The 23,294-nt window shown below is 40.5% G+C and overlaps 1 protein-coding gene across 1 annotated transcript; it reads left to right on the top strand.

The window, feature by feature from the left end:
• Positions 1-4,040: 4,040 nt before the first annotated feature.
• PLEKHS1 (pleckstrin homology domain containing S1) lies at positions 4,041-22,546 on the top strand. The gene is made up of 14 exons (XM_076338121.1): positions 4,041-4,170; positions 5,423-5,514; positions 5,620-5,726; positions 7,104-7,238; positions 8,607-8,682; positions 9,354-9,461; positions 10,145-10,240; positions 13,805-13,915; positions 14,920-15,035; positions 16,366-16,575; positions 16,685-16,786; positions 18,701-18,836; positions 19,636-19,724; positions 22,034-22,546. The coding sequence occupies exons 1-13, from the start codon at positions 4,140-4,142 to the stop codon at positions 19,702-19,704; spliced, it is 1,389 nt and encodes a 462-aa protein (XP_076194236.1). The 5' UTR covers positions 4,041-4,139; the 3' UTR covers positions 19,705-19,724; positions 22,034-22,546.
• Positions 22,547-23,294: the final 748 nt, after the last annotated feature.

A 23,294-nucleotide genomic window follows, 5' to 3' on the forward strand; every position in this document is an offset into this window, starting at 1 on the left:
CAAATAGCTCCATCTTAAACTATTTTCTGGCATTAGAGATATTCCTGTTTTACCATGAGAAATGTGTCCAGTCAACATTTCAGTATTCGTTACTTCTCTGGAAGCTCTTTCATGTCTTTATAGTTCATTAGTGTTTATTTGCTTAAGGTTTAGCCTGTTTTTACATTTCTGTTAACGATATTCCCCTGTCTCCAAAACTATCCTTTTATTCAGATACATTGTAGCTCTGAAGCCAGAGAGCCTTGGGAACAATAAAGGAGCAAGTAGGGGCTCTGAAACAGGTCATTTAAGTTTTTAAAACAATGCCAAGGAATGTAACAGAATAACAGGTAAGGAGCACATTTCCTCTTGTGTAGTGCTTTTTTCTTAAAGGTTCTTTGAGAACGATATTTTATTTTAAAAAAGCTATAGCAAATTTATCTTAGCTTAGAAGCATTGGGAAAGTATAAAAATTACTAGAAATAGTCCCTGGTCCAGCCTACAAGGGACTCCTGAGAAAGAATCACAAGAGTTAATATTAGTGAGTTTCCTCTATGAGTAGGAAAAGCTATTCGCCCTCTTGGACGTAATGTCTAAAAGAAAAAAAAAAGGGTGGATAGAGCGGGTCTGTATCAGATTTTGTTGTGCATTTACCATGACAGACACTAAATAAGGACAGCTTGGGAATTTCCAACTAATAGGTGAAATGGTAGCTGTCTATCTAAGAAAAAAGGCAAAGAAGAAAATTTCCCACCGACAGACATCACATCTGACTGGTAATGTTTACACGCTAAGGGCTGTGCCAGCCCAAGAGCCTGAAGGAACCCATTCAGAATAAGGAAGCCTGACCCTTTCACTTGAGCAAGGCCAGGTAGCTGAATAGTGACTTATAAGCTGTTAGGGCATTTTAGCTCATTGCTTCATCAAATTTATAACTACTTTCTGTCTAAAAGCAATTCCCTTTCCATCTGCAGGATTAGCCAAATGGTTTAGCGTCTAAAATCATTATCATTAATGATATGCTGGATGTTTCTGGAGAGAATCCAAAAAATTCACCTATAACCAAGACAGACACTGACCCTACAATGGAAGTACATTGTCGTGACATAGGTAGCGTAAGAAATCCTGCTTCACCAGTGTATGTTTTAGTAAATGCTGTTCTTTAAATCTGAACTTGGTTACATTTTATAGTACTTTATGATCTTTTAGGGTTCTTAATGTTGCTTTATCTTCCAGTCATGGTTGGATATTATATTTTAGACATAGCTCAGGGGAAATGAAGGGACTGTTTAGAAAGCTGAACCAACAGAAACAGTCTCCAGGCTTTTTTCTGCGTGGGAGACATTTATGGCTGCCTCAAATGTGCATATTTTTTCATATTTGTAAGTGAATAGTAATCTTCTGGATTTCCCCTTCCAGAACAGTCTTTAATTTGCTTCCCGTGGCAGAAACAGGAATTTCCTTGTGGGTCATATTTCAGGGTGTTTGTATTTATACACAGACTGTAAGAAGGCAGTCACAATGCAGGGCAAGGACACATCGTGTTTCGCTGCAGGAGGCGATACAGGGAATCTGGAAATACTTAAAAGGTGTATTTCTCTAAAACCTTCTATGCCATAAAGACATTTTGCCTGTAAGTATTAACACAGTTTGTTTTCCTTATCTTGGTATTATATTTTTGCAGTTTTATAATAGCCTACCTCTTAATAATTTGAAGCATTTTATTTGCATTTTGACTGAAGTGTCTCATTGCATTTCAAAAGGTTGAAAGCAATCAAATCTCTTAATGCCAGGCATACAAAAAACTGAGGGGGTATAATCATGGAATTGGCATTGTCTATTCTGAATTAGACATAACCTGTTTAAAATGTTGCTTTCCATTGAAAAGACAATTAAACGCAACAATTAAAAACTTTTTCCCAAAATGCTGAGTGAGATAGCACAACTGTAATCCCACGGGTTTTTGTCATCCCACCTGCAAATCTTGACTTTTACTGAAACCTAGAAGAGACTTTTATCCTGTCATAGGCTCTTGGAACATTATTTTGCAAGAATTGCATCGTTTGCCAGTTGCGGTGACTCTGTAAGTCACGTTGAAAAGAACATTGCATTGCCTTTGATTGCAACCCCAGGCATGTGGCCCTACTATTGATCCTAACAATTTGACTTTGTGTGCAGTCATTTTTAGTTTTGGAAACTGCTTTTTTGTCCTTTTTTTTTGGTAGGCAATAGATGAAAATCCTGGCAGGAAATTTTGTAACAGTCTGTCACGGCATTTGTACAACAAATCTTTCTCCCAAAAAGGCAAAATCACAAAGGTTTCCTTAAAAAAAAAAAAAAAAAAAAATACAGGCAGAAATGCTCTGCAGAGATCTCCAATGGACCTAAGTTTGCAGTGAGAGTCATTCTCATTTACAGCATGGTATTGCCTGGAACAGGAGGTGTGGAAGTCTATAGCTTTAGTTATGTGTCAGAGGTAACATTTTGTGTGTAACCCACCCCATGCCAGGTGAGTGAGGCCAGAAAATAACCAACCATTTCTGACCACCACTCCTACCATACCGTGTTTACTTCTGGCACCATGGAGTAAATGACTGAAGAAACAGAAGCAAAGGAAACCCCTTAAATCTCTCAATTCAGCTGGGGAGCTCAGCAAAGAACTAGAGAATAGCACTTGCAATCCTTCAAATTTTCCCAGAAGAGACTCTGCAGCTTCAGGTGGCACACATGTTGGAGACTGTGTAACCTCATTGTAGCTAATAGACAACTTCAAGTGAAGTTACTAAAAGGAAAGGATTTGATTTTGCAAGGAATGAGAGCTTTGGGGTAAGGCAAAGAGAAACTTTTGAAAAGTTTCCTAAATGATGTTACAAACAGACATGGTATTACAAATTGGAAATGTAAGTATATGAGAGAAACAAGATCTGATTTTAAATAAACAAGAAAGCAACTGTGAGAAATAAAAAACTGTCCAGTGTGCAAAATCTAGTGCCATGCATGCAATCGACTGGGAGGAGTGCAGAGCTCACATACGAATTGCAAAGAAATAGCAGTGCTTTGGAGGTCTGGCTCTGTTATCCTGACACCCAAATGGTGTTCTTCTCGAAGGAAAGCACCAAAAGGCAAATTAGCTCAAAAAACCACCAGTGGAAGCCCATTAACCAAACCCACCTTTTACCTTCTAAATGCTCCATCTCTGTGTTCCTGCACTTACCAAATCCCACAGACCGCTGCCTGCATGTTTTGTTAAAGGGTTATTTAACAAAACTTCAGAGAAGTCCATGGAAATGCATCGGTGCATTCTGCCTCCCTGCCAGCCTCTATTCCCATCTCTGCCACAGCCTGGCTATGCCAATGAGCAGGTTATTTAACTTCTTAGGTTTACAGTGAGATTCCCATTTCCCTAGTAATACTGGAGGAGACATTGCAAAAATAAGTTGACGTAAATAAAAACAGATACTCTCTGTTTACCCCTCTGAAAAATCATAATACTAACCCACCTCTTAGAAAGCTGTGAAGTTTATTTAATCACTGTTTATAAACTGCTCTGAGGGCATTGTATTAAGAATGCTACAGACTTGCAAATTATTATAATTACCGTAGTATTATGACTGATTTTCTAAATAGATTTTAAACTCTTTAGGCCAAGCTATGCCTATTTTATACAGGGCTGATCACACTGCTAAGGCAGTGTCAGAAACATGTATGGGATGCAATATTGCTAGGTTACAGGTGTTGTGTCTAGCGCAAAGGAAGGGGCAAAATGAAGTTCTGTTGGCAGGTCTCACTACTTCCTAGGCAAATCATCTCTTTGGCCTATATAAATTTATAATTTTTATTATTCATAATTTTATAATTATAATAGAATAAATATATTATAATAGCATATAATGTATAAATTACTTTATAATATAAAATATGTATAATAGTATGCTTAAATGAATAATAATTATAATTACTTATATAGTTTATTATAGATTTTTCTATGTTTATTTTATATAGTTTAATCATCACTATGAAAATAAACACTTGTGAGATATTTGTTATTTTCTCAGGCAACCGTGCATGCAGCGAAATGCTGCTCAGCAGCAAGCAAAGCAAAAGGAATTAGCTTCAAGGTTTTTGCTCTCTTTACTATCTGGGTGGAAGAAGCAATCAGGATGGCTTCTACAAGTAAAAGAAATTCTGCAGGTACAAAATTTCATTTACTAAGATTTGTCAGTAGTAGGGTTGAATGAGGTTTCAATCCATTCTTATCAATATATGATACTGTTCTGTTTGCCCTCCACCTGCCAAGGATTTTGTGGTAAACAATAGGTGAAAAACAGGGGAAAACAGCATACTGAAAAATTTGGAGATCTCGTCTAGACTTACACTGTGTGCCAATTCTGCCCCTCTGCTTCCTTCCTTAAAGAATCTGTCCTAAAAGCAGCATTTCCCTTTATAGCAGAATTTTTCTTGTCCCTGACACAGAGGTTGAACTGACATTTGTAAAAAATATTAAAAACCTTAAAAATCAACTGGGAACTGAAAGATACAGTCAGTATCTCCAAGGCACTGTTGATGAAGCCTTACCTCCACTGAAGTCAGTAATAAATGGGATTTCAGAACCAAGCGTTTCTTGTATCACCAGAAAGTTTGGTCATGTTATATTTCCCAGAATTTATGTATATTCTCTACTGTCCCTTACTGGATGATCCAAAATGAGGTTGACTGTGCTTCTTTCAGTCACTGGATTCTTAAAAAATCTTAATTTCTCATACACGGTTTATAGCTAAAAAATGGAATGAGATTGCCACTCCTTTCATTGGGTGTTAAAGTGCATTAATAAAACTGAGATTTTGATGAGAAATCCACCAGTGATTAGAAAATATGAATCTTAAACTACAGCTGGCAACAGTGTATGCAGGGTTGTGTACAAATACATTCAGGCATTTCCCCCCCCAAGGTTTTAGCTCATATTTCACTTGTAAGACTTTTTCCTGTTGTCACATCGTGATTCACATTGTAAGATGATCTATCCTTAGCTGTGTTTGCAACCTATGCAAATTGAATGCCATCTACAAATTTCATTAGGGGGCTGTTTACTGTCTTTCAGATCACTAATTGTGAAGTTAAGTAAGACCAGACTTCAGAAGTTAAATAAGACCAGTTAAATAAGAACAGAGGCTTATGATATCTTCTGAGCCCCCTACATTGTCACTATCATTTGTTTACAGTTTGGGCCAGTTGTCAGCAGTAACATTGACATCAGGGAAGCATGGCCTGGCCCTATATTTTATAGCCTTGATTTGTGTTTGTCTTCTCCAATTGTAATGTGCTTTATGGCCATTTAAGCACAGAAACCCAGTGGTCAGCAACAATTTCCAGTTCAAGAAGGTCTTTATAAGAGATTAATTGGCAACAAATTAAGTAATGGTGCCATTCATTTCTCTTTGATTAGTGAGAACTCAAAATACGTTCTGCTCTGAAGATGGAGTCTGCAAGCACGGATTCCTCATCAAATCACCACCTCTTCAACTTTTCGGCTCACAGGTATACTAGCACAGATTAGTCATATTCCAGCAATCCCTCAACAAGCATCTGTTATTTCTGCTATCCTGAATTTTAATGAGAGACAAATTACTTTCTCTTCGGCAGAACTCCTGGAAAAGGCGTTTTTTCATCCTGTTCAAATCCAGCAATGACAATTACGTCCTGAAGTATCTAAAAGGCCAGAACATAAAAGGCTGCATAGCTGTTGATCAGTATGTAACTCAAATGCATCACCTTTTTATTTTAAATCATGTATCAACACTCTTAAATGGCCACTGATTGTACAGACATTTGTTCCTGATTGAGGTTCTTGATCCAAATCCCACTGAAGTCAAGAAAAGAGTCCTTTGGGCTCTTGTAGGCTTTGGGTGCAACTTACAGTGTTGCACTGTATGATACACGTAGGAGTAAAAATCCTAAATGCTTTCGATGAAGTTTGATACATTTACATGAGCGATTGTGGTGATGTGGTATCTGCAAAGCAGACATCTTGGCTCCGTGATCCCAAAGGCTGTATTCCTGTAGTAGAAGATACTTTATCTCCTGTGAGGACAGTGCTATGCATTCACTCACACACAGGTAAAGATTGGCTATGCCACTCTTAACTGTGGCACACAACCTTTCCCACCTTACGGCTTTACAAAGTGCTTTTCAAGTTGTGCAGAGGTCTCCTGGCTTTCACGTAGCCCTTTGGGATGATGCTGGCTGCCCCACTGCCTCTTACCCCACTGAGAAATTGCTCTGCTTGGCTCGTTTGGGTTGGTCATTTCATTCCTCTCAGCACAGTACCCACTGCAGCAAGGCTGGGTGTCATTGGCTTTGTACTAGCACCCTTTACCATATCTCATGTCACACACTGAGATACATAGAAAGGAAACAGGAAATGTAAAGATTTTACCAGTCAGACCTGGAGCTTAATACAAAGGCTCCTGGAATTGTTAGGCATGGAGGTCACTGGATTCACATTGCTTTTGTGCTTCTTCCATTAAAAGAATTTACATTGTGAAGCTTTTGAAAAAATTCCAGCTGGCTCAGTGGTATGTGGTTATATCATTACCATCATTATTGTTGTTATTATTTTTACTAATTTAACTTCTTGGAAATAAATGGAAGTAGTGCTTTCATTTAAGTATCCATTAAGAGTACTTCTTGTCTGTTCCTCTTCCCCTCCATTAAAACACTGTTAATATACAATTAGTTTCAAATCAAATGTATTGTTCTGTAGTGGTTCAAAAACATCTGCCAGGAATTTTTCTTACTATCTTTTCTTTTCAAGATTCTGTGTTAGACCAACAGCCTTTTTTTTCAGAAATGAGGATCCAAAATCTGGAGACGAGCCTTTGCAAAAGTTGATTTTATTTTTTTGCTTGGAAGTTTTCTTCATTGAAAGACCATCTGTTTTGAATGTGTGCACTTATTTTCTTGAGAATTTTTTCTGTGGAAAAATGTTTACCTATTCCAGTGCAGATCTCATCATATTATGCTGTGCTTAGAGTAAAGTATGCACACACACACATATGTGTATATGTGTGTGTATGTTTGTATGTATGTATAGTTATATAGGATATCTCATATGGTTCTCTTAACAGAATCATAAATATCAAAGTTGGCATAAGCAATTCTGAAATTATGGAAACAGTGAGGAAGATGTTTAAATGCCTTCCTGAAGAGGTGATGTCCATCAGTACTGGAAACAGATGTTACTACCTCATTGGGAGCAGCAGGTAGGCATAGAAAGATGTGCAAATGCAATATGACATTACAGTTAAGCTAATGTAACACTAAGCCACTGCCCCAAGGCAAGGTCCTACTCCTTCACAGCCGCTCCCATCCCTTCCTGTGTCTCAGCTACTGATTGCGCCACTCTGGGATGAAACAACTCAGCTGGTTGATCCAATAGAAAATTGCTCTTTTCTATGTCATTCCCCCCTCCCCCCCCGTGGCCAGGTTAATTTTTTGCTGGTTCAGACAGGTGAGCTAACCTTCCCTGCAGCCACACTGTTAAAACGTCCAACATGTGAATGTAGTGGGAGCATGCAGCTGGGAGTGCGGATGGCAGCGGCAGTACATCAGTGTGGCAGTGCCATGTCACACCGTACCGGTTAAGGGTCAAGGAAGAGTGGAGAGCTTTGTTTTCTCACCCAGCCGCTCCTGGGAGTTAGGAAAGCTTCTGCTCCTTATGGATAAATCGCAGGAAATAATCTTGCCCTGGAAAGTACGTTGTTAATCAAGGGAAGCAGACTGAAGGGGAAAATTCCCCCGAGAGAAAACAGATCCCAAAAGGAATGACTGGGGCCTTTACTGCGGCAGGGTGGTGTGCTCCCTGCTCTCCCAGGCTGCAATCCAGTCCTCAGCAAGGGCAGAAACTGTTGAGGTGATCAGCCAAAGCTCAGTTAGGTGAGGGAGGACATTTGGCACTGTGGTCCTCTGCTGCTGCTTCCCAGCTTCTCCTCTTCAGTTTCCCAGCCACCAGCATGTCAGGGGGTTTTCTGCCTTTATGCAGAAGAGCAGCTGATGTGTGAAATGCTGATAAGCACAGAAGAACAACACATACCTGTGTGTTACTTGAGCGTGCCACCCCACACCTTCCCCCAGGGCACTGCTCTCACAGCCCACGCTTGGTGGGAAGCGTTCCAGAATTAATCAAACTAAATCCACCACAAGCATGGAACGGGGCTTCAGGGGTCCTTTCGTGGCATATTTCTCATCCTGCTTGCCCAAACGCATTCCCAAACCTTGTTAGCTGTCTTTATGGCAGGACTCGGCAGAGCAGCGTTACACACAGAAAATGAAGCAGAAAGCACCGTCCCACCTCTCTGCCTCTCTCCTTCTCCGTGTCTCTTGCACACGCACACACAGCCCCCCCTGCGTACTTGTTAGCTCCCGCTCCTGGGCTGCATCTCTCTAAGGTCAAACTTTGCCATCTGGCTATGGCCACCCGAGCACTCTCTCTTGAAAGAAAGGTACAGATTTTCCCCATTGATTTCAGGAAGCGTTATTTTGGGCCCCATAGGAAGAAGTGGGTAGGCAAATGGGTTTTCCTTGTCTTTTACCTGTGAGTAGGTTTTCATTTCTGTTGTTCCAACTTACAGGCAGGAAATAGAGGACTGGGTCACTGTGATATCTTCAGTCTGCAGGGAGGCCAAAAGAGGTGGATGCTGCCCTCAGGTGACACATTACTGTGCTTGATTTTAGAAAGAAAGAAGTTTGTAATTTCATTAGAAACCTGTGCAAAGGAATTTTCCTGATTTTGGCCTTGCAAGTTGGCTCTTGCCTTGGTTAATCAGAAATTCATTTTCCATATAAATCCTGTACCCTGGCTTTAAGCATTAAGCAGGCATTGCACAGTCTGTCTGCACTGGGATTGATTTTACATTGAAGGAATCTCTTTGAAGAGTAAGCCACATGGAAATTAGGAAATGATTGACATTACGGTGCAATGAATTGTACCTTTGATGCATCAGAATGAAAACTTGTGTATTATTCTTACCGTGTGCTTTTTGGCTATATTTACATGCTGTTTTACAAACTGATCCACATCTAGTCTGTCAGTGTAGGAGCAGCTGGAAGCTCCGTTAGTTCAAGCTCAGGCCCAAGTTTCTGCACCTTGTCAGCCAGCCAGGCCTACTAGTTCAGACTCAGCACTAAGCTACATACCTACAGCTTCCACTCAGCTCAAAGTGCAAACAGGGCAAATTTGTATCTGCCTGAAAAATGCCAGGTAGACAACCTCTCTGAGCCATTAGAAGTAAAATTTGGACTAGTGGGATGCATTGGTACATTGTAGTCCATGCCCATCAGGTGCTTGTCTTCTTACGCTGCTGTCGTCTTATTTCTAGAACCAAGATCTTCCAAATCCAGAAGTCAGAAGCCGGCACTCCTCTTTGCCACTGTTACTGAATTTCGTAGATACAATCAGTTTCCCGAAAAACCAAAGCTACCAGAAGGTAAACAGATTAGCCATCCTTAATAATGAGTTTGCTCCTAGGGGTGACTGTGAAATTTGATTTGTATAGTTGCTTTTTTCCATAAAAAGTTCTTCAGAGCTTGTGCAATGGGTGCCCGGGTGGTCTGTTCTGCTCTCTGGTGGGGTTCCTGAGCTGGACCTGAATGATAACATCAGAGTCCCCACAAGGGAAAGACTTTTGAGGAAAGTCTGCATGTAAGTAAAGGCAGGTTTTGATGGCAGTGAGAAACAATATTCATTGGCTGTCTCAACTGACTGGCAAAGATTAACTGGCATAAAATAAGCCCCTGCGATTCGCTTTGACATGCCTTGGCAAAGCCATGTGATGATTGTTTTGACAGCTGCCTCCCACATTCCTCCTGTTTTGTGATTGTGCTTTTCTTTGTCTCTCTCTTCAGGCTGTAAAGCCTAGAGGGGAGTTCAAGTCCAGTTCCTCTGTGCTTTCTAGATCTTCCCCCTCAATATTCAACTAGAAAGGGAGGAAAGCATTGCTGCTATCCCAGAGCAATTGCAGTCCCCATTCTCTGGTGACAGGCTGAATAGCAGCCAAGGGAGCGTTGGTTTTCTCTAGTCACAAAGTTGTGTGCAAATGGCCCAGCTGGAGGAAGCTGGATGCAGGTGAAGCACCTTTAGGAGAAGTCAACTTTTTTCTTTTGTACGCAGGAGAATGGTCCCTCAGAAGACAAGAACAGGCCTAATTCAGATCCTGGCCCTCATCAGGCTCGGTGTGACTCACCAAGAGGATTTTTTCCAAGCCTGGTGAGCAGAACAAATCAAACAGCTCTTGACTTGTTCAGTCAGAAGTGGCTATTGACTCTTATCTCACCTGAGTATCTGTAACTATAGATTATTCATCTACTTTCCCAGCACACTGAGTTGGTTTTCACTGTGAAAGTTTCCTAAATATAGTTAGTCTGTTGTCTTGTTTAGCACTGAACATAACCTTCTAAGAACTTGCTTGACATACCCTATGTTTACTTTGTTTCTTAGAGGCAGATCCTCAGAGTTTCTGTGCAGCAATTGCAACTTGTGGCAGCTCTCACAAACTTGCTGAAGAAAACTTTGAAGTTGCATTGCTTGAGGATTTGCTCCTCCCATCATGTTTCTCAGCTTGAGACACGTGCCACAGTCTTCCTAAATGGTTTCTTTCTGCAGCCTCTGCCAGTAGCAATTGAATCAATGTAATTGAACCACAGAACAAGGGCTTGTTAAACTGAGGCACACCTCAGGACTGACGTTCCGTAAGCATAAATACGACTTCAAGTAATTTAGCTTCCATATCTGGCAGAAATGATTTAAAAAGATACAATGATGAATGTTTTCACATATTATTGGCTAAATGTTCTGACCTGTGTTCCCTAAACAAACACCTGCAGCAGTTTCAGATGGTTTTCACCCATCCTCTGCCCTGGATTACTGCCTTTGCAGCAGAGTCAACAGAAAAGAAGGCACAACCAAGGCTCCACCACGCCAGTATGCAGTTTGGCAGCCGAATTTAAACCCACCTTTATTAGCAGTTTATGCACTGGACTATGATCTAGAGTGACTGAGATACAGGGAAAATGATCTGTTCCGCTATCATAGCTAACAGGGTGGTAAATCATGTGCTGCAGTCACCATCCATGTGTACAGGCTGGCAGCAAGTATGAGATAATACAGCTAAATTTAGTGGAAAGTAATGAAAATAGTTGAAACTACATTGCAATGCCATGGGCAGTTAGCACAGCTCAGCTGATGCACAGTACTTTATGAAGCTGCAATAATTCAGTTAGGAGTCTGAGCTCTGAAATGCATTGAGTTAACCCTTAGTCTGATTTAACCAGTGCTGCTCTGGATGCATACCAAGGCGCCTTTTCTGTCTCATTCATTAATTCTTCTCATACTTACGGTGCCTCAGGAGCATGTTTGTATGCAGCTGTTCAAACTAGGACAGACTGACCATGAGGGTTAAAAGATTTGGATTTTACCTTTTTAGCCTGAAGCGGAGGGAATAGCAGGAAGCTCATACTTCTGTTTCGGCATGTGTGAAAATAAATAACCTTGCCATAGAGATAACAAGAAACAAAATTGTTCATTCGATAAAAATATTTCACTTGCCTCATAAGTTCAGCATCTGCTAACATCTCCAGATCTGTTCTCTGCTCAGTGATGTCTAGACAGCTGACTTCCAGATTAATCCCTTGTATTTACATCCTGTCAGAAGTATGACTCCACATTTCTAGTATCTGATTCATTTTGCTTTTTATCAGTGGTTCTCCCATTCAGGCCCAGATCTTGAAAACTCTTTGGTCGGTAGCCATTACTCATGCAAACAGGCCTATCAATGTCAGTTGAGTCCAGTCATGCAGGCAGGGCCCCGGCCACCCAGGAGAGGTTTGGGGACCTGACTCCCTTTCAATCCACATTTTGGAGCTACCAAACCACATCTGACTCAGCAATTCAGTATCAGCTATTTCGACACACAGCTTTCAATACCTGAAATGCATCAAAATAAGGAGCCCTGATGTGTATCACCCTGTACTGCTCATTACTATATTGCAGGCACCTAGGCATCTTTGTCAGGAGTCTGGCTTCAATATCTGTTAGACACACCTGATTTTTTGAAAGAGAAGTTCTTCTGTCCAAGGGCAACACATAACTTTTGACCCCTTCCCTAAGGAGCCTAAAACTAACAATCACTCAGTTGTTCTCCAGGTATCATTTCCATCTTATGCTACAGCCAGTTTTCTCCATCATCTCTTTCTCTCTCATGTAAATCCACACCATGGTTCAACAGAGACTTAAAGAACTTGCTTAGCTGTATGTCCGAGAATAATTGTACACTGAGGTTAACTGCACTGCTCTGGTTTTAAAGCATCTGGAGGAACGGGGATGTTGGCAAACTGCTTTAGGGAAACATGGTGCTGCTGCAGCTTAACCTTCTCCTTCCCATTGTCCCAATAATCTGCAATGGTGTGAAGGGGAAACACTGCATTTGGCAAAAGGTAGACACTGTCAGTGATTGAAGGCTCAGCTTGGGAAGCTGATGAGTGCTGTCTGCTCTCTGAAATTTCCTAGGAGCTGGAGGATCTCAAGACTTCATACAATCACCTCCTCTTCCCCCTTTGCCCCAAGTGCTTACTCATTTGATTGATCCAAAGCCCCTGAAAACTCACTAGGAAACTCGTTCATGACTTTATATCATGACCACAGCGCCAGTCTTGTTCCTGCTGCAGTTTTGTAATGCAATTCTTGAAGGACCGTTTGTAGGTTTGTTCTGATTCCTATAGCATGTGCTTTTTATGTCATTTATACCAACAAGGAACAAAAATACATTCATCATCTTTAATTTCTATCCAATGCCAGTTTCTTCTCTTTACATGTAAGAGAGTAATTAGTTTAATTTACTTTACCTTGAAAACAGTAATATATTCTGTGGCATATTTAGCAATTATTAAAATGATCACTATGGAAACCAAGGATGTAAGTGGGGAGATAAAAAACAGTTGCATCACAAACATAGCATGGGGAATTGTATTGGGAGGCAGCTAAATACGAATTACCATAGTCTTCATTTTAGTGAAGTCAACAAGGAGACATAAAAATAAATAATTTATCTTTGTGACTTAGAAAGGTAAATTTGGTGAAGGGATTAATTTCTCCTTGACTTACGAAATTGCTGCAAACTTAGTGTTTCAGGTATTCTTGATGGCAGAATGTCACTCAGGGCACAAAGGTTTCAATGTCAGATCTCCAGCCCTCTGGGGTATGTTCTAGTTCATGGAGAAGTATGAGTTAATAGACTTCTCATTAGTCAGGGAAATCCCAAATTCATTCTTCTTGATAGCAGTTAAAAGGTGCTTAAAAAGGGCAAATATCTCCCGATCCACTTCTAGATTTCCTACAGATTTTTTTCCTAGTATAAGGATTTTAGAACTGAATGCAAATAAAAAATCTTTTGCACACAAGTGACCCTAAATGCATGCAGATTCATCCATGAAGTGTTTAACCCGCTTGTTTTTTAAACAAAATAACAGGTTGTGAACATGCAGTCAGTTGCAACTGCCTGGTTACCACAAATCCATCTATGAGAAGTACTAATATTAGTGGCCAGTTTTGTCTGTGTACAGTGGATCTCAAAAGTGTAAGTAGGAGCACAATTACAGAAACCTTGTTCCTAAAACAGACTGGCTCTGAGCATATCTCTCTTCAAGGAGAAACATGTCTTGCCATGTTTTCTGTGGATATTTGCTGGTTCTATTACTTCTCCATGTAAATGGAAAAATACACATTAAACAATCTGTATAACCGAACCTGTTAAATACAAAACCATTCTTTTAACAGGATAAAAATCTGGGAAAGAGTGAGGAAAATCTGCTGTCATCAGATACAGATGAAGACATCAAAAAGGATGAAGAAGACTATTACCAAACTCCCAGCAATATTTTAGCAAAGGTAGTTTATCAGTTGTGAGTTCTGCTGGTTTGTTAATAGCTCCAAGGAGACAGGAGACATTTAATGAGCCAAAGAGGAACCGGTATGAGGAACCACTAGTACCTTGCAAAAGAAATACGTAGATAAAGCAGTAGGTAATAGAGCTTTCATTTGTACAAGAAAAAAGACACTATACTCATTCAAAGGATCTTTCTGGTAGAAAGTGGCATTTTGACAAACACATTGCTGATTTTGTTGAAATTCCCCAAATTGACTGTTTCACTGTAAATGGCTTTTGCCTATTGTATCACAGGGTGGGGTTTTTTTCAAAAGTGAAAACTTCATTTAGAAAATGTAGCTGTATATTATTTTTATATATTTTAAAATGTAATTCTGTAGAAGCATCAGTAAGCTGCATAAAACAAAGCAGTACTTTAAAAATGCTGTGAAACATTTTGGTATCTACATTTCACTGTGAAACAAGGGAGCAGGAGGAATCACACTGGTAATTTTAAACAAATTTTGGCACCTAATTTGGGAGGCTAATTTCTCTAGGCTTCCCATGTAGATAGTGGTCAGGAGAAGCTAAGTGGTCAGTCTTCTGCAGAAGTCACAGTCTCTTTCCAAAGACTGTACAGTTAACTGAAGGACGTTAACAATTTGATTTTGTCATGTAAGTACTTTAAGTTAAGCACACCCAAAGTACAAGACTCTTTTTTCAACCTGCTTAAATTAAAACATAACACAATTTTTATGGTAGTACTTTAGAATATAGCTGGTTATGTCCCAGCCTGAAAGGAAAGCAAATGGTAGTGTCAATAATATCAGATAACATTAACTTCTAAGTTTCAACCACCTTTCTAGCTCATGGTTTCTGGGAAATGATTTATTTGGGGAAAGTCAAGCTATATTAGCCAATGTGTTTAAACAGCATGAGCACGGAACAAAATACGGAAATTAAGAAGATTTTTTCTGTAGGCAGAGCAAGGATATTTACGTCTTATGTTGTTATGTCTTTCCAACAGTGCGCTACTGAAGTATCAAAGCCTGACCCTACAGCTAAGTCTGATGTCCCTGTGCAAGAGAAGCCAGTGCTGAAGAACCCAGTAAAGGAGAACATTTATATGTCAATGAAATCACTGTAAGTGATAAGATGAAATGATAACTTCATTAAGGTTTTGCAAATTAAAAGTGACACAGTGGTAAAGATAGAGCTGTCATTTGTGGTATTTACATAACAATATCTAGAGGCTGCATCTTGTTTGAATGAGTCCTTCTTTGGTCTTGGTTCAGAAAGTTCAGAACTCGTGGGAATACCAGAGTGAAATTCAAACTCATCAACATGAAATTTAAATTCACATTGCAAATTCGTGCATTTAGACAGGCTCTGACTATAGGATGCAGCACTTTTTGTTGACTCATACTTTTTCTAGGTTTTCATGACATAAGCCCACCACTTTACTCAGATACTGCAGCCAAGCTCCAGCAACCTTTCAGACAGGTACTCTCCAAAGCAGGCAGCATTATCTAGTGGTTAAAGGAGAAAGGTAGACATGGGGCATTAGCTCCCAGCTTTTCCAGTAAAAAGTTATGTGATCCTGAGTAGGTCAACTCCTTCCTTCCATTCTCCCATCCAAAGAACGGGTCTGATGCTGTGTGCTTTGAAGGTACAGTGTTTGGCATGTCCCAAAGAAAGACCTGAACTTTGCGTCACAGTTGTAGTGCTGCAAGGAAACTTTACAATCTCCACGATACAGCACAGTATACTGAAGAGAAGTGTGCCTATACAGTAAAACCATGCCTCCTGAGCCAATGGACTGGTCACTAGCTGTTAGCTATGGCCTGCCACCTACAGATGGTCAAGTCTTAGGCCACATAGTGGGAGGCAATTGGAAATGCAGACCGACAAACCAGTTTATTCCAATAGACTTATTCAAGCTTGTCTGTGTCTTTGAGAGCCCCTGGAGGGAATTACTACAGAAACCTCACAAGCCTATGCCATCTGAGTTAAAATATACCAAGAGCAGCTTTTGCTACTAACCCCAGTCTTGTTTGGGGCGTGGAGGGGAGTTGGCTCCAGGCATTATAAGGCTCATCAAATAAACCTAAAATGCGTTCAAGCACATCTGAGTTATTTTATCTCCCAGGGGACAGCATTACATCCCTGCAGAAACCAATACAGCCAAGACCAACAATCTGTACTCAGTTTTTTTGTCAAGGCATGTTGTTAGCTGGAATGTTTTCAGGCTTAATAAATAGTCTTTAAATACTGAAAAGGTTTATTTTGGGATTTATGGTCCATTTTTAGAAGGAGTTTACTTTACTGAGCTGTAATTTTGTCCACTGGATATTCTACAAGAACTTGTTATTCTTTGCTTCACTGATGGCTATTTGATCCAGCTTCAAACACAGCAAGAGTACCTGGAATGGCCAAACCAGTTCATTTCTTGTCAATCACCATTCCTCTTCAGTACGTTGCTGGATGAGAGCTGCCAGCTCATGTGCAGACGTGATGGGCTCCTGTCTCCTCCCAAACGCCAAGACAACAGTGCATGTCCAAGAGAACTGGAAGCAAACAGAGACATAAAACTCCCAGAAAGCAGCACCAGCCAGCAGCCAACCCTTCAGAGAAGGCAAAATTCGTTACCTCTTTCGGTCGTTCAGTTGTCTGTACTGCTCAGGTAAGTGTCTTCTCCATTTTCATTGCAGAGAAGACAGATATGTCTTCTCTGTGGATTTCAGTTGAGGTACTGGTAGAGCGTGCCTGGTCTCTGATGTTTTCTCTCACAGTCAAGTTACGGATGAGACCCAGCTGCAGAAGTTGGATATTTTCATCCCCCTGGCTGATATTAACAGTTACCTAAAACTTAACGAAGCAGCAGGACAAATATGGTAAGTTCTGGATGTCTTGTGATGGTGCCTGTCAGATGTGAATGAGAGACAATCAGTGTAGGTACAGAAGTGTACAACCATACACATCCATGTACAGTTTTGGCAGTGCAGAACAGGGCAAGGTCAGGGTGTGCTGGTACTTCAGTGATTCCTTTCTGCTCTTTCTGACTCTTCATGTACTTGAGTTTCTATTTCAACTGCTGTTGAAAAGGGCTATATAGAATTGAGTTCCCTTAGCACGCTGTGTAATAATTAGCGATGAAGTTCCACCCCAAAAGCTATTCTTCTAATGTTGGTGTGAAATCAGCTAATTACTGCTAGTCAGTTTTCCCTTTGATTTGGTGAACCACAATGATGGCATGTCTCAGAGATATAGTGAGGGGATATATCTTGTGATAGGGTAAATGGGGCCTTTCAACCAAAAATCTTGCAGTCTTTCGTATAGGTAGCTAATAACCCTTTGTTATTGATGATAAAGCCAAGAATTAGGAAGCACATACAAGAGATAGATAGACTTCAAGTCCCATTTATTTGACTTCTGTACCCCCTTATGTACACTTAATTCTTACGAAGGAAAAGGGGATTTGTCGAAAGAGGTGACAGTCCTTTGGAAAGCCATAAAACCTGTATGTCACTGGAAAGGGTGACAACATGGAACCTACAGGCACAGAGGGAACCATTTCCAAACCTAGTAAATTCAGTGATTCACTCTCTTTCATTAAATCCGTTCTTACCTTTTTTTCTCTTTAACCTATTAGCCTGTGTCCCTCATATTATTGATCTACATCACATCATTTTGTAATATAAGTAGTAGCATCTGCAAAGCATTCTGAGACTCTGTAGTTAAGTGTGAGCTGTGAGTGAAAACTTAAATTATGTTACATAAATCAAGCTGACTTGAGTTGGATGCCAGCACAAAATTATCTCCAAATTAATCCCAGTACTGGTTCAGTGGTAGGAATGAGTGCTAGACAGTGATTTTCACAAGTAGGTGTTATGGGCTAGAGCACATACATCTCCTTAGTAGTCCCATTGGAAATTAGTGCTCTCCCTAGACCTTCAATATCAATGACTAGGATAAAGAAGAGGGAGCAGAAAAAATGTTCAGTGCGTACTCCTGTGCTACCTGTTGATCTTTCACTGCCACACAGCACTGAGACTGCCTTTTGCTGTTGCTTTCATATTCACACCGATCAGGGGCACTGTGTGCGCAGCAAGTCACTTTGTTTCAGCCACTGTCAGCAAGAAGAAAAAATGCCATTGTAAAAGGGACTGGAAATGGGACCCCATCTCAATAATTGGATCTACATCTAAATTGACAGAGCTTTCTCAGTGGAAATTCATATTGAAAGAATTTGGAACAGAGCACTAAGCCTGACTGTCAGGTCAGCTAATTCTAAATAGCTTATCATCAAGGACAGTCTATCAGAGACCAGCAGGAAAGAGATACTGGAATTTCCATAAGGGTCCCGTTAGGACAGCAATGGATCTCTGATCCTCGCAGTTATATCATAGATAAAACACATGATAATAAGTTTTAATTCTATTCTTTTGGGATGACTTTGGAAATCATCTCAGTCAAACATAGGGCTAAAACATCTGCAGCAGCATACATGTACCTGCAGCGAGTCTGGCTGACTGCTTTTGAACTGCAATCCCCAACTCTCACCAGTGACATTGCTAGCACCAGTCTCAGTTGTTAACAGGCTGCGCTTTTAGGAGGACCCGCTGGGATGGATGAAGCAGCTTGGTTTTAGCTAGAACCAGATCAAAAAGTTGCAAAGTCATTCCACCTGTGTGTTATTTCCGGAGGGCAGTACCATAAATGCAATCCTGTTCAGCCATTGCCATTCTGTTAGCAGTAACTGGATATCCCATATGTTTCCTTTATTGTCTGTCCTCCAAATACCCTAGTGTCTCCCAGTGGACTGGTCCTTGCCGACTGGGATGTTTGTTTTGTCACGGAGACCATATAGTGGCTGTGAATGATCTGCAGCCCCAGAACGTGGAGGAGGCTTACTTCTTCATCAGCAGGTCCACAAGAAAGGAGGTAAGTTTGACTAACCTGAAGGTGAAAGTCAAATGAATAAGCCAAATGAGAAAGCAAGTTTTTTTTTCTGTGTTTCACATGGCTTCATTCAAACCAGTTTACTCTGTTTTGAGTTTGGCATGAATAACTTCCGTACCAAATAGCTCCTCAGCATCATTCTGACGTAGCATCTCTTATTCCTGGACTATTTGGAGAATGCAAGGTCAGCACTGCTGCGTTTAAGGACTTGATCTCAAAGAGTCTGAGCAACCCCAAGAGATACTACTGGGCAACCATAAATTAGAGTTACTTGGTACTTTTAGGCTGAGGCCCATGAATTGCAAACTTTGGGAAATAAACAATCGCCTCCAGTGGATGTGTAATTGCTTATAGTGGTTTTAGGTATCGAGAGCAGAGCCCTAGACACCTACCTCCTATTGGTTATCAAGCACTACACATCTCCTTGTGTGATACCACTTTTTTTGAAGAATGTGGGAGATTTCTAAGTGGTGCCTTAACACCACTGTTATCTGCTACATGTTAATACCTGTTTCTCTCAGATAGACTCATATTTCAATATCCAGGTTCTCTGACCCATACCTGAACACATTCATATTTGAATTTTGCTAAGAAAGTTGAGGTCATCAGATGCTGTTGCCATCTAAAAAAAAGAAAGCCAGTCTCAGCAAGAAAAAACTATTCATCTCTCTTAACAGGGTATTTTTATTTAGCTAGTTAAAATACAAGTCAGATAGTAGCACAAATGTTGATCAGCTATAACAAGCTATAAAAGTTTCCTTTTCTTTTTTTCGTTTTTAAGGTGAAACTTACTGTATGTAGGATTCCACATTCAGATATCTTCCATGTTAAAGGCTGCTCATGTTCCTGAAAAAAGACCTCAATGATTAAGTAAGTGCCAAAGTTCAAGGGAAACGATCAGGGAGAAGAATGTGATATATAGTGTATGGAGGAAATCTTTATCTTCTAGAGCTGCCAGACATCTTTTGTTGGTGAAGTACAAAGAATAGAGAACGTGGATTTCATTTTCATTTTATGTCCTAATAACTTGTTTTATGTTATTTCATGTTGACATGAATGGCCTGTGTTTGGCTTGTATTTCATGTTGGCATGTATTTCAGTTACATGAAAAAAACTGAGGGTCAAATCATTTATGAAACCTTTGCACTGTGTATACTTTGTACTTCAGTAGAAAGTACTGGTTCACGCCTCTGCTCGCCTCTTTACAATGAGTTACATTGATTTATACTGAACTCCTAATCAGTTAGGGGTGTGGAAACAACCTACATTTGGAACAAAGCCATGTTTTCCCTGTTTCCCCTTAGCTACAGAAAGGCAAAGGCAAGCTGAGAGCTGTAGTGTTGGAAGGAAGGCCGGTAAATAGTGTTGTGTAGTGATTCAGGGGGCCTCCTTTTGTGTTATGCCCCTCTTATGTTACAGCCACAAAAATACATTCAATGGATGACAGGAAAAAGAGCTGGTTGGAGAAAAGGAATGTGTCTGGAGCACCTTTGGGTTCACCGGCAGCCAAAATAAGCCCTAAGTGAAAAATGAATGAATGGATTTGGGAGAGAGGAGGGCTGGCCTGCTCTGTGAAACTGTTACTGGTAAAGGCAGCTGGGAAATACAGAGAGAGAAATGATACGAAGGCACGTGCACTCAGCCCAATGCAAACGGAGTTCACTGAGAGTTTTGATGCTACCAAGTATTATCACAGGGATGTCACTGGTACCGCAGCATTTCCAGAGCAAGTGTTCATTTGTTCCCCAAACAAGGACATTTTCTGTAAATATTTGTGAATATGTCTTGCTTCCTTTGCTATCATAGAAACATGACTGATTTTCAGCTAATATCACACCAAAAGGTGTTGGTGCTTGATATGGAACTGCCTGCAGGGGTGCCTTTAGTGGATGCCAAAAGGGAGCTTTGTCCTGTACTACAGTGACCTCTGTTGCTTACAGAAACATGGTGTGATATGGCGTGTATGCAGAACACATACCTATTCTCTATATGGATATGTACACACTTGTATATACGTGTTTGTGTGCGGGTGTGTCGTGGTTTAACCTCAGTCAGCAACTGAGCACCACGCAGCCGCTCACTCACTCCTCCCCCCCCCCCCCGGTGGGATGGGGGAGAGAATTGGAAGAGCACAAGTGAGAAAAACTCATGGGTTGAGATAAAAACAGTTTAATAATTGAAATAAAATTATTATAATAATAATAATAATATTATAATAATAATAATACACAAAGCAAGTGATGCACAGTACAATTGCTCACCACCTGCCGACCGATGCCCAGCCAGTCCCCGAGCAGCAGCCCCCCCGGCCAGCTTTCCCCAGTTTATGTACTGAGCATGACGTCACATGGTATGGAATGTCCCTTGGGCCAGTTTGGCTGTGCCCCCTCCCAGCTTCTTGTGCACCTCCAGCCTTCTCAGTCGGTAGAGCATGGAAAACTAAAAAGTCCTTGGCTAGTGTAAGCACTACCTAGCAACAGCTAAAACATCGGTGTGTTATCAACATTATTCTGGTACTAAATCCAAAACACAGCACTGTACCAGCTACTAGGAAGGAAATTAACTCTATCCCTGCTGAAACCAGGACAGGGTGTATTTACATACATATATATTGCTGTAAGATAGATTGTATTAATATACAATGATGTGGCAACAAACCGAATCACTGTTTTTGAGTACAGATAATACTACCTTGCAAGATACAACCAAAATAACTATTGGTTTTAGCAGGCATAGGATTATTGATATTAAGAAATTTATATAAGCTTTGATTAAGGTGGATTTGGCCCAAAGGAGGTATTTGTCCAGCTTCCAATTGAATTAGGCCAAGTGAGCTACTACAGTAAGAAACTACACTCACTAAAATCAGTGTTGGTGCCACTTACTCCAGTAGTAAATTTGACAAATGCGCTTTGTATACTTCCTTTAAAATCCAGTCTGGACTTTTTAAAAAATCATTATAAAATTTTATTTAGCCAAAGATGAAAACAGCATCAGTAATTCAAAACGAACAAACACAAATATGTATACAATCTATTCAGACTCAGCTCTGTTCAAAAGATTAATTTCCAGACTGAATGTTTCCACAGCTTGTCTCTTCTGCTTTTGAGATAAGAGTGTTTGGGACATGCTTGTTTCTCAAGGTGGGAAAGGATCGCTTTTTGATATGTCTGTTTCAGTGGTGTTCAAAGGCCTCTTTGTGCTGAATTCTGCATAAAGACAGAGAGAAACCACAGTTCTGGAACGACAGAGTCTGAAAATGGAAGAAAAGCCATTCCTTGGGAGCTCTTCTCCAAAGCTGCTATGGGACTCCTTTGTTCTGCACTGCCTCTTTGAGCACAACAAACCCATTTCTGCCTAAGGAGTCTCTGAGGGATGGGATGGCCGGCCATCACCATACACAGCTCTGTAACTGTGTCACCCTGCTAGGACAGTCCTCTAGGCCTGAATCCCAAAATCACAGATCATCTAGTTCAAGAGTATCCACTGAGGATGTCACCCTCAACCTTTCCTGTCCAAGGTTTGCCTAAGCTCTTCTTCTGAACTTTAGAAAAGGAAAGTCCAAACCTTCCTGTGTTGTTCCAAGACTCATGTCTCTGTATGATTAAGAAGTTTTTTTCTAATATTTATCCTAGATGATCTTTTTAGAAAATGAACCTGATTTTTTTCTTGCCCTGTTTTCCGTGGGCATGGCGAATGCTTGATTTCCACTGTCTCCAGAGAAATCATCATTCTGGAAGGTGGGTTTTCTGCCTGTTCTCCCTTCTCTTTTTTTTAGACCAAACATCCTGCATTCTTTCAACATTTTTTCAAACATTTCCTGAAAGTGGCCATATGTCACTGAACCGCAAGACAAATACCTCATGTTTCCAGTTATGGGTGAACAAAGGAGGTGAGACAACAGTAAAGCAATTTCCTGGAACTTCATGGAGAAACATTTCCAAAAAGAGGTGAACTAGCGAAGAAGCTATGAACCGTACGTGGTGGTGGGAGGAGAGCCACCACCGTGGAACCTGCATGTGGCATTGCTGCTAAAGCAGACATTGCGCAATGCACGCTGCACCTCTCGGCCATGGAAGAATGTTACTTTTGGACAAAAATAGGATTTGGGTAGATATAGCATGCACAGGGTAATTCCAGAATATTTCAGAAAACTGGGGGATTAATTCCATACATCAGTAAACAGTTACTGATGTGTTACCCCATAACTGATCATTATGTCAGTTTGCACAACGATAAATGCAGATAATTAATGTCACATATTGGCTGATTCGTAACACTTACAGAGATACAATATGGAATTGACATCGTTACAGTAAATTCTGGTAGGGTGTGTGAAGTTGTCTGCCCACATATGATTAATAAATGTGTTAACACTTTACAACACATTGTATTCTGCAAATACCTCACTTTCTCCTAACACAGCCCCTCCTCATCCTC

Source organism: Aptenodytes patagonicus, chromosome 5 (assembly GCF_965638725.1).
Source record: "Aptenodytes patagonicus chromosome 5, bAptPat1.pri.cur, whole genome shotgun sequence".
In the NCBI taxonomy this organism is placed as follows: domain Eukaryota; kingdom Metazoa; phylum Chordata; class Aves; order Sphenisciformes; family Spheniscidae; genus Aptenodytes; species Aptenodytes patagonicus.

Excerpts from the sequence above, each read along its gene's own strand:
- PLEKHS1 (XM_076338121.1), top strand. The coding sequence starts at position 4,140 with ATGGCTTCTACAAGTAAAAGAAATTCTGCAG. Across the intron at positions 8,683-9,353 it reads GAGGTGGATGCTGCCCTCAG|AACCAAGATCTTCCAAATCC; the intron begins GTGACACATTAC and ends TCTTATTTCTAG. Across the intron at positions 15,036-16,365 it reads TATATGTCAATGAAATCACT|TACGTTGCTGGATGAGAGCT; the intron begins GTAAGTGATAAG and ends ATTCCTCTTCAG.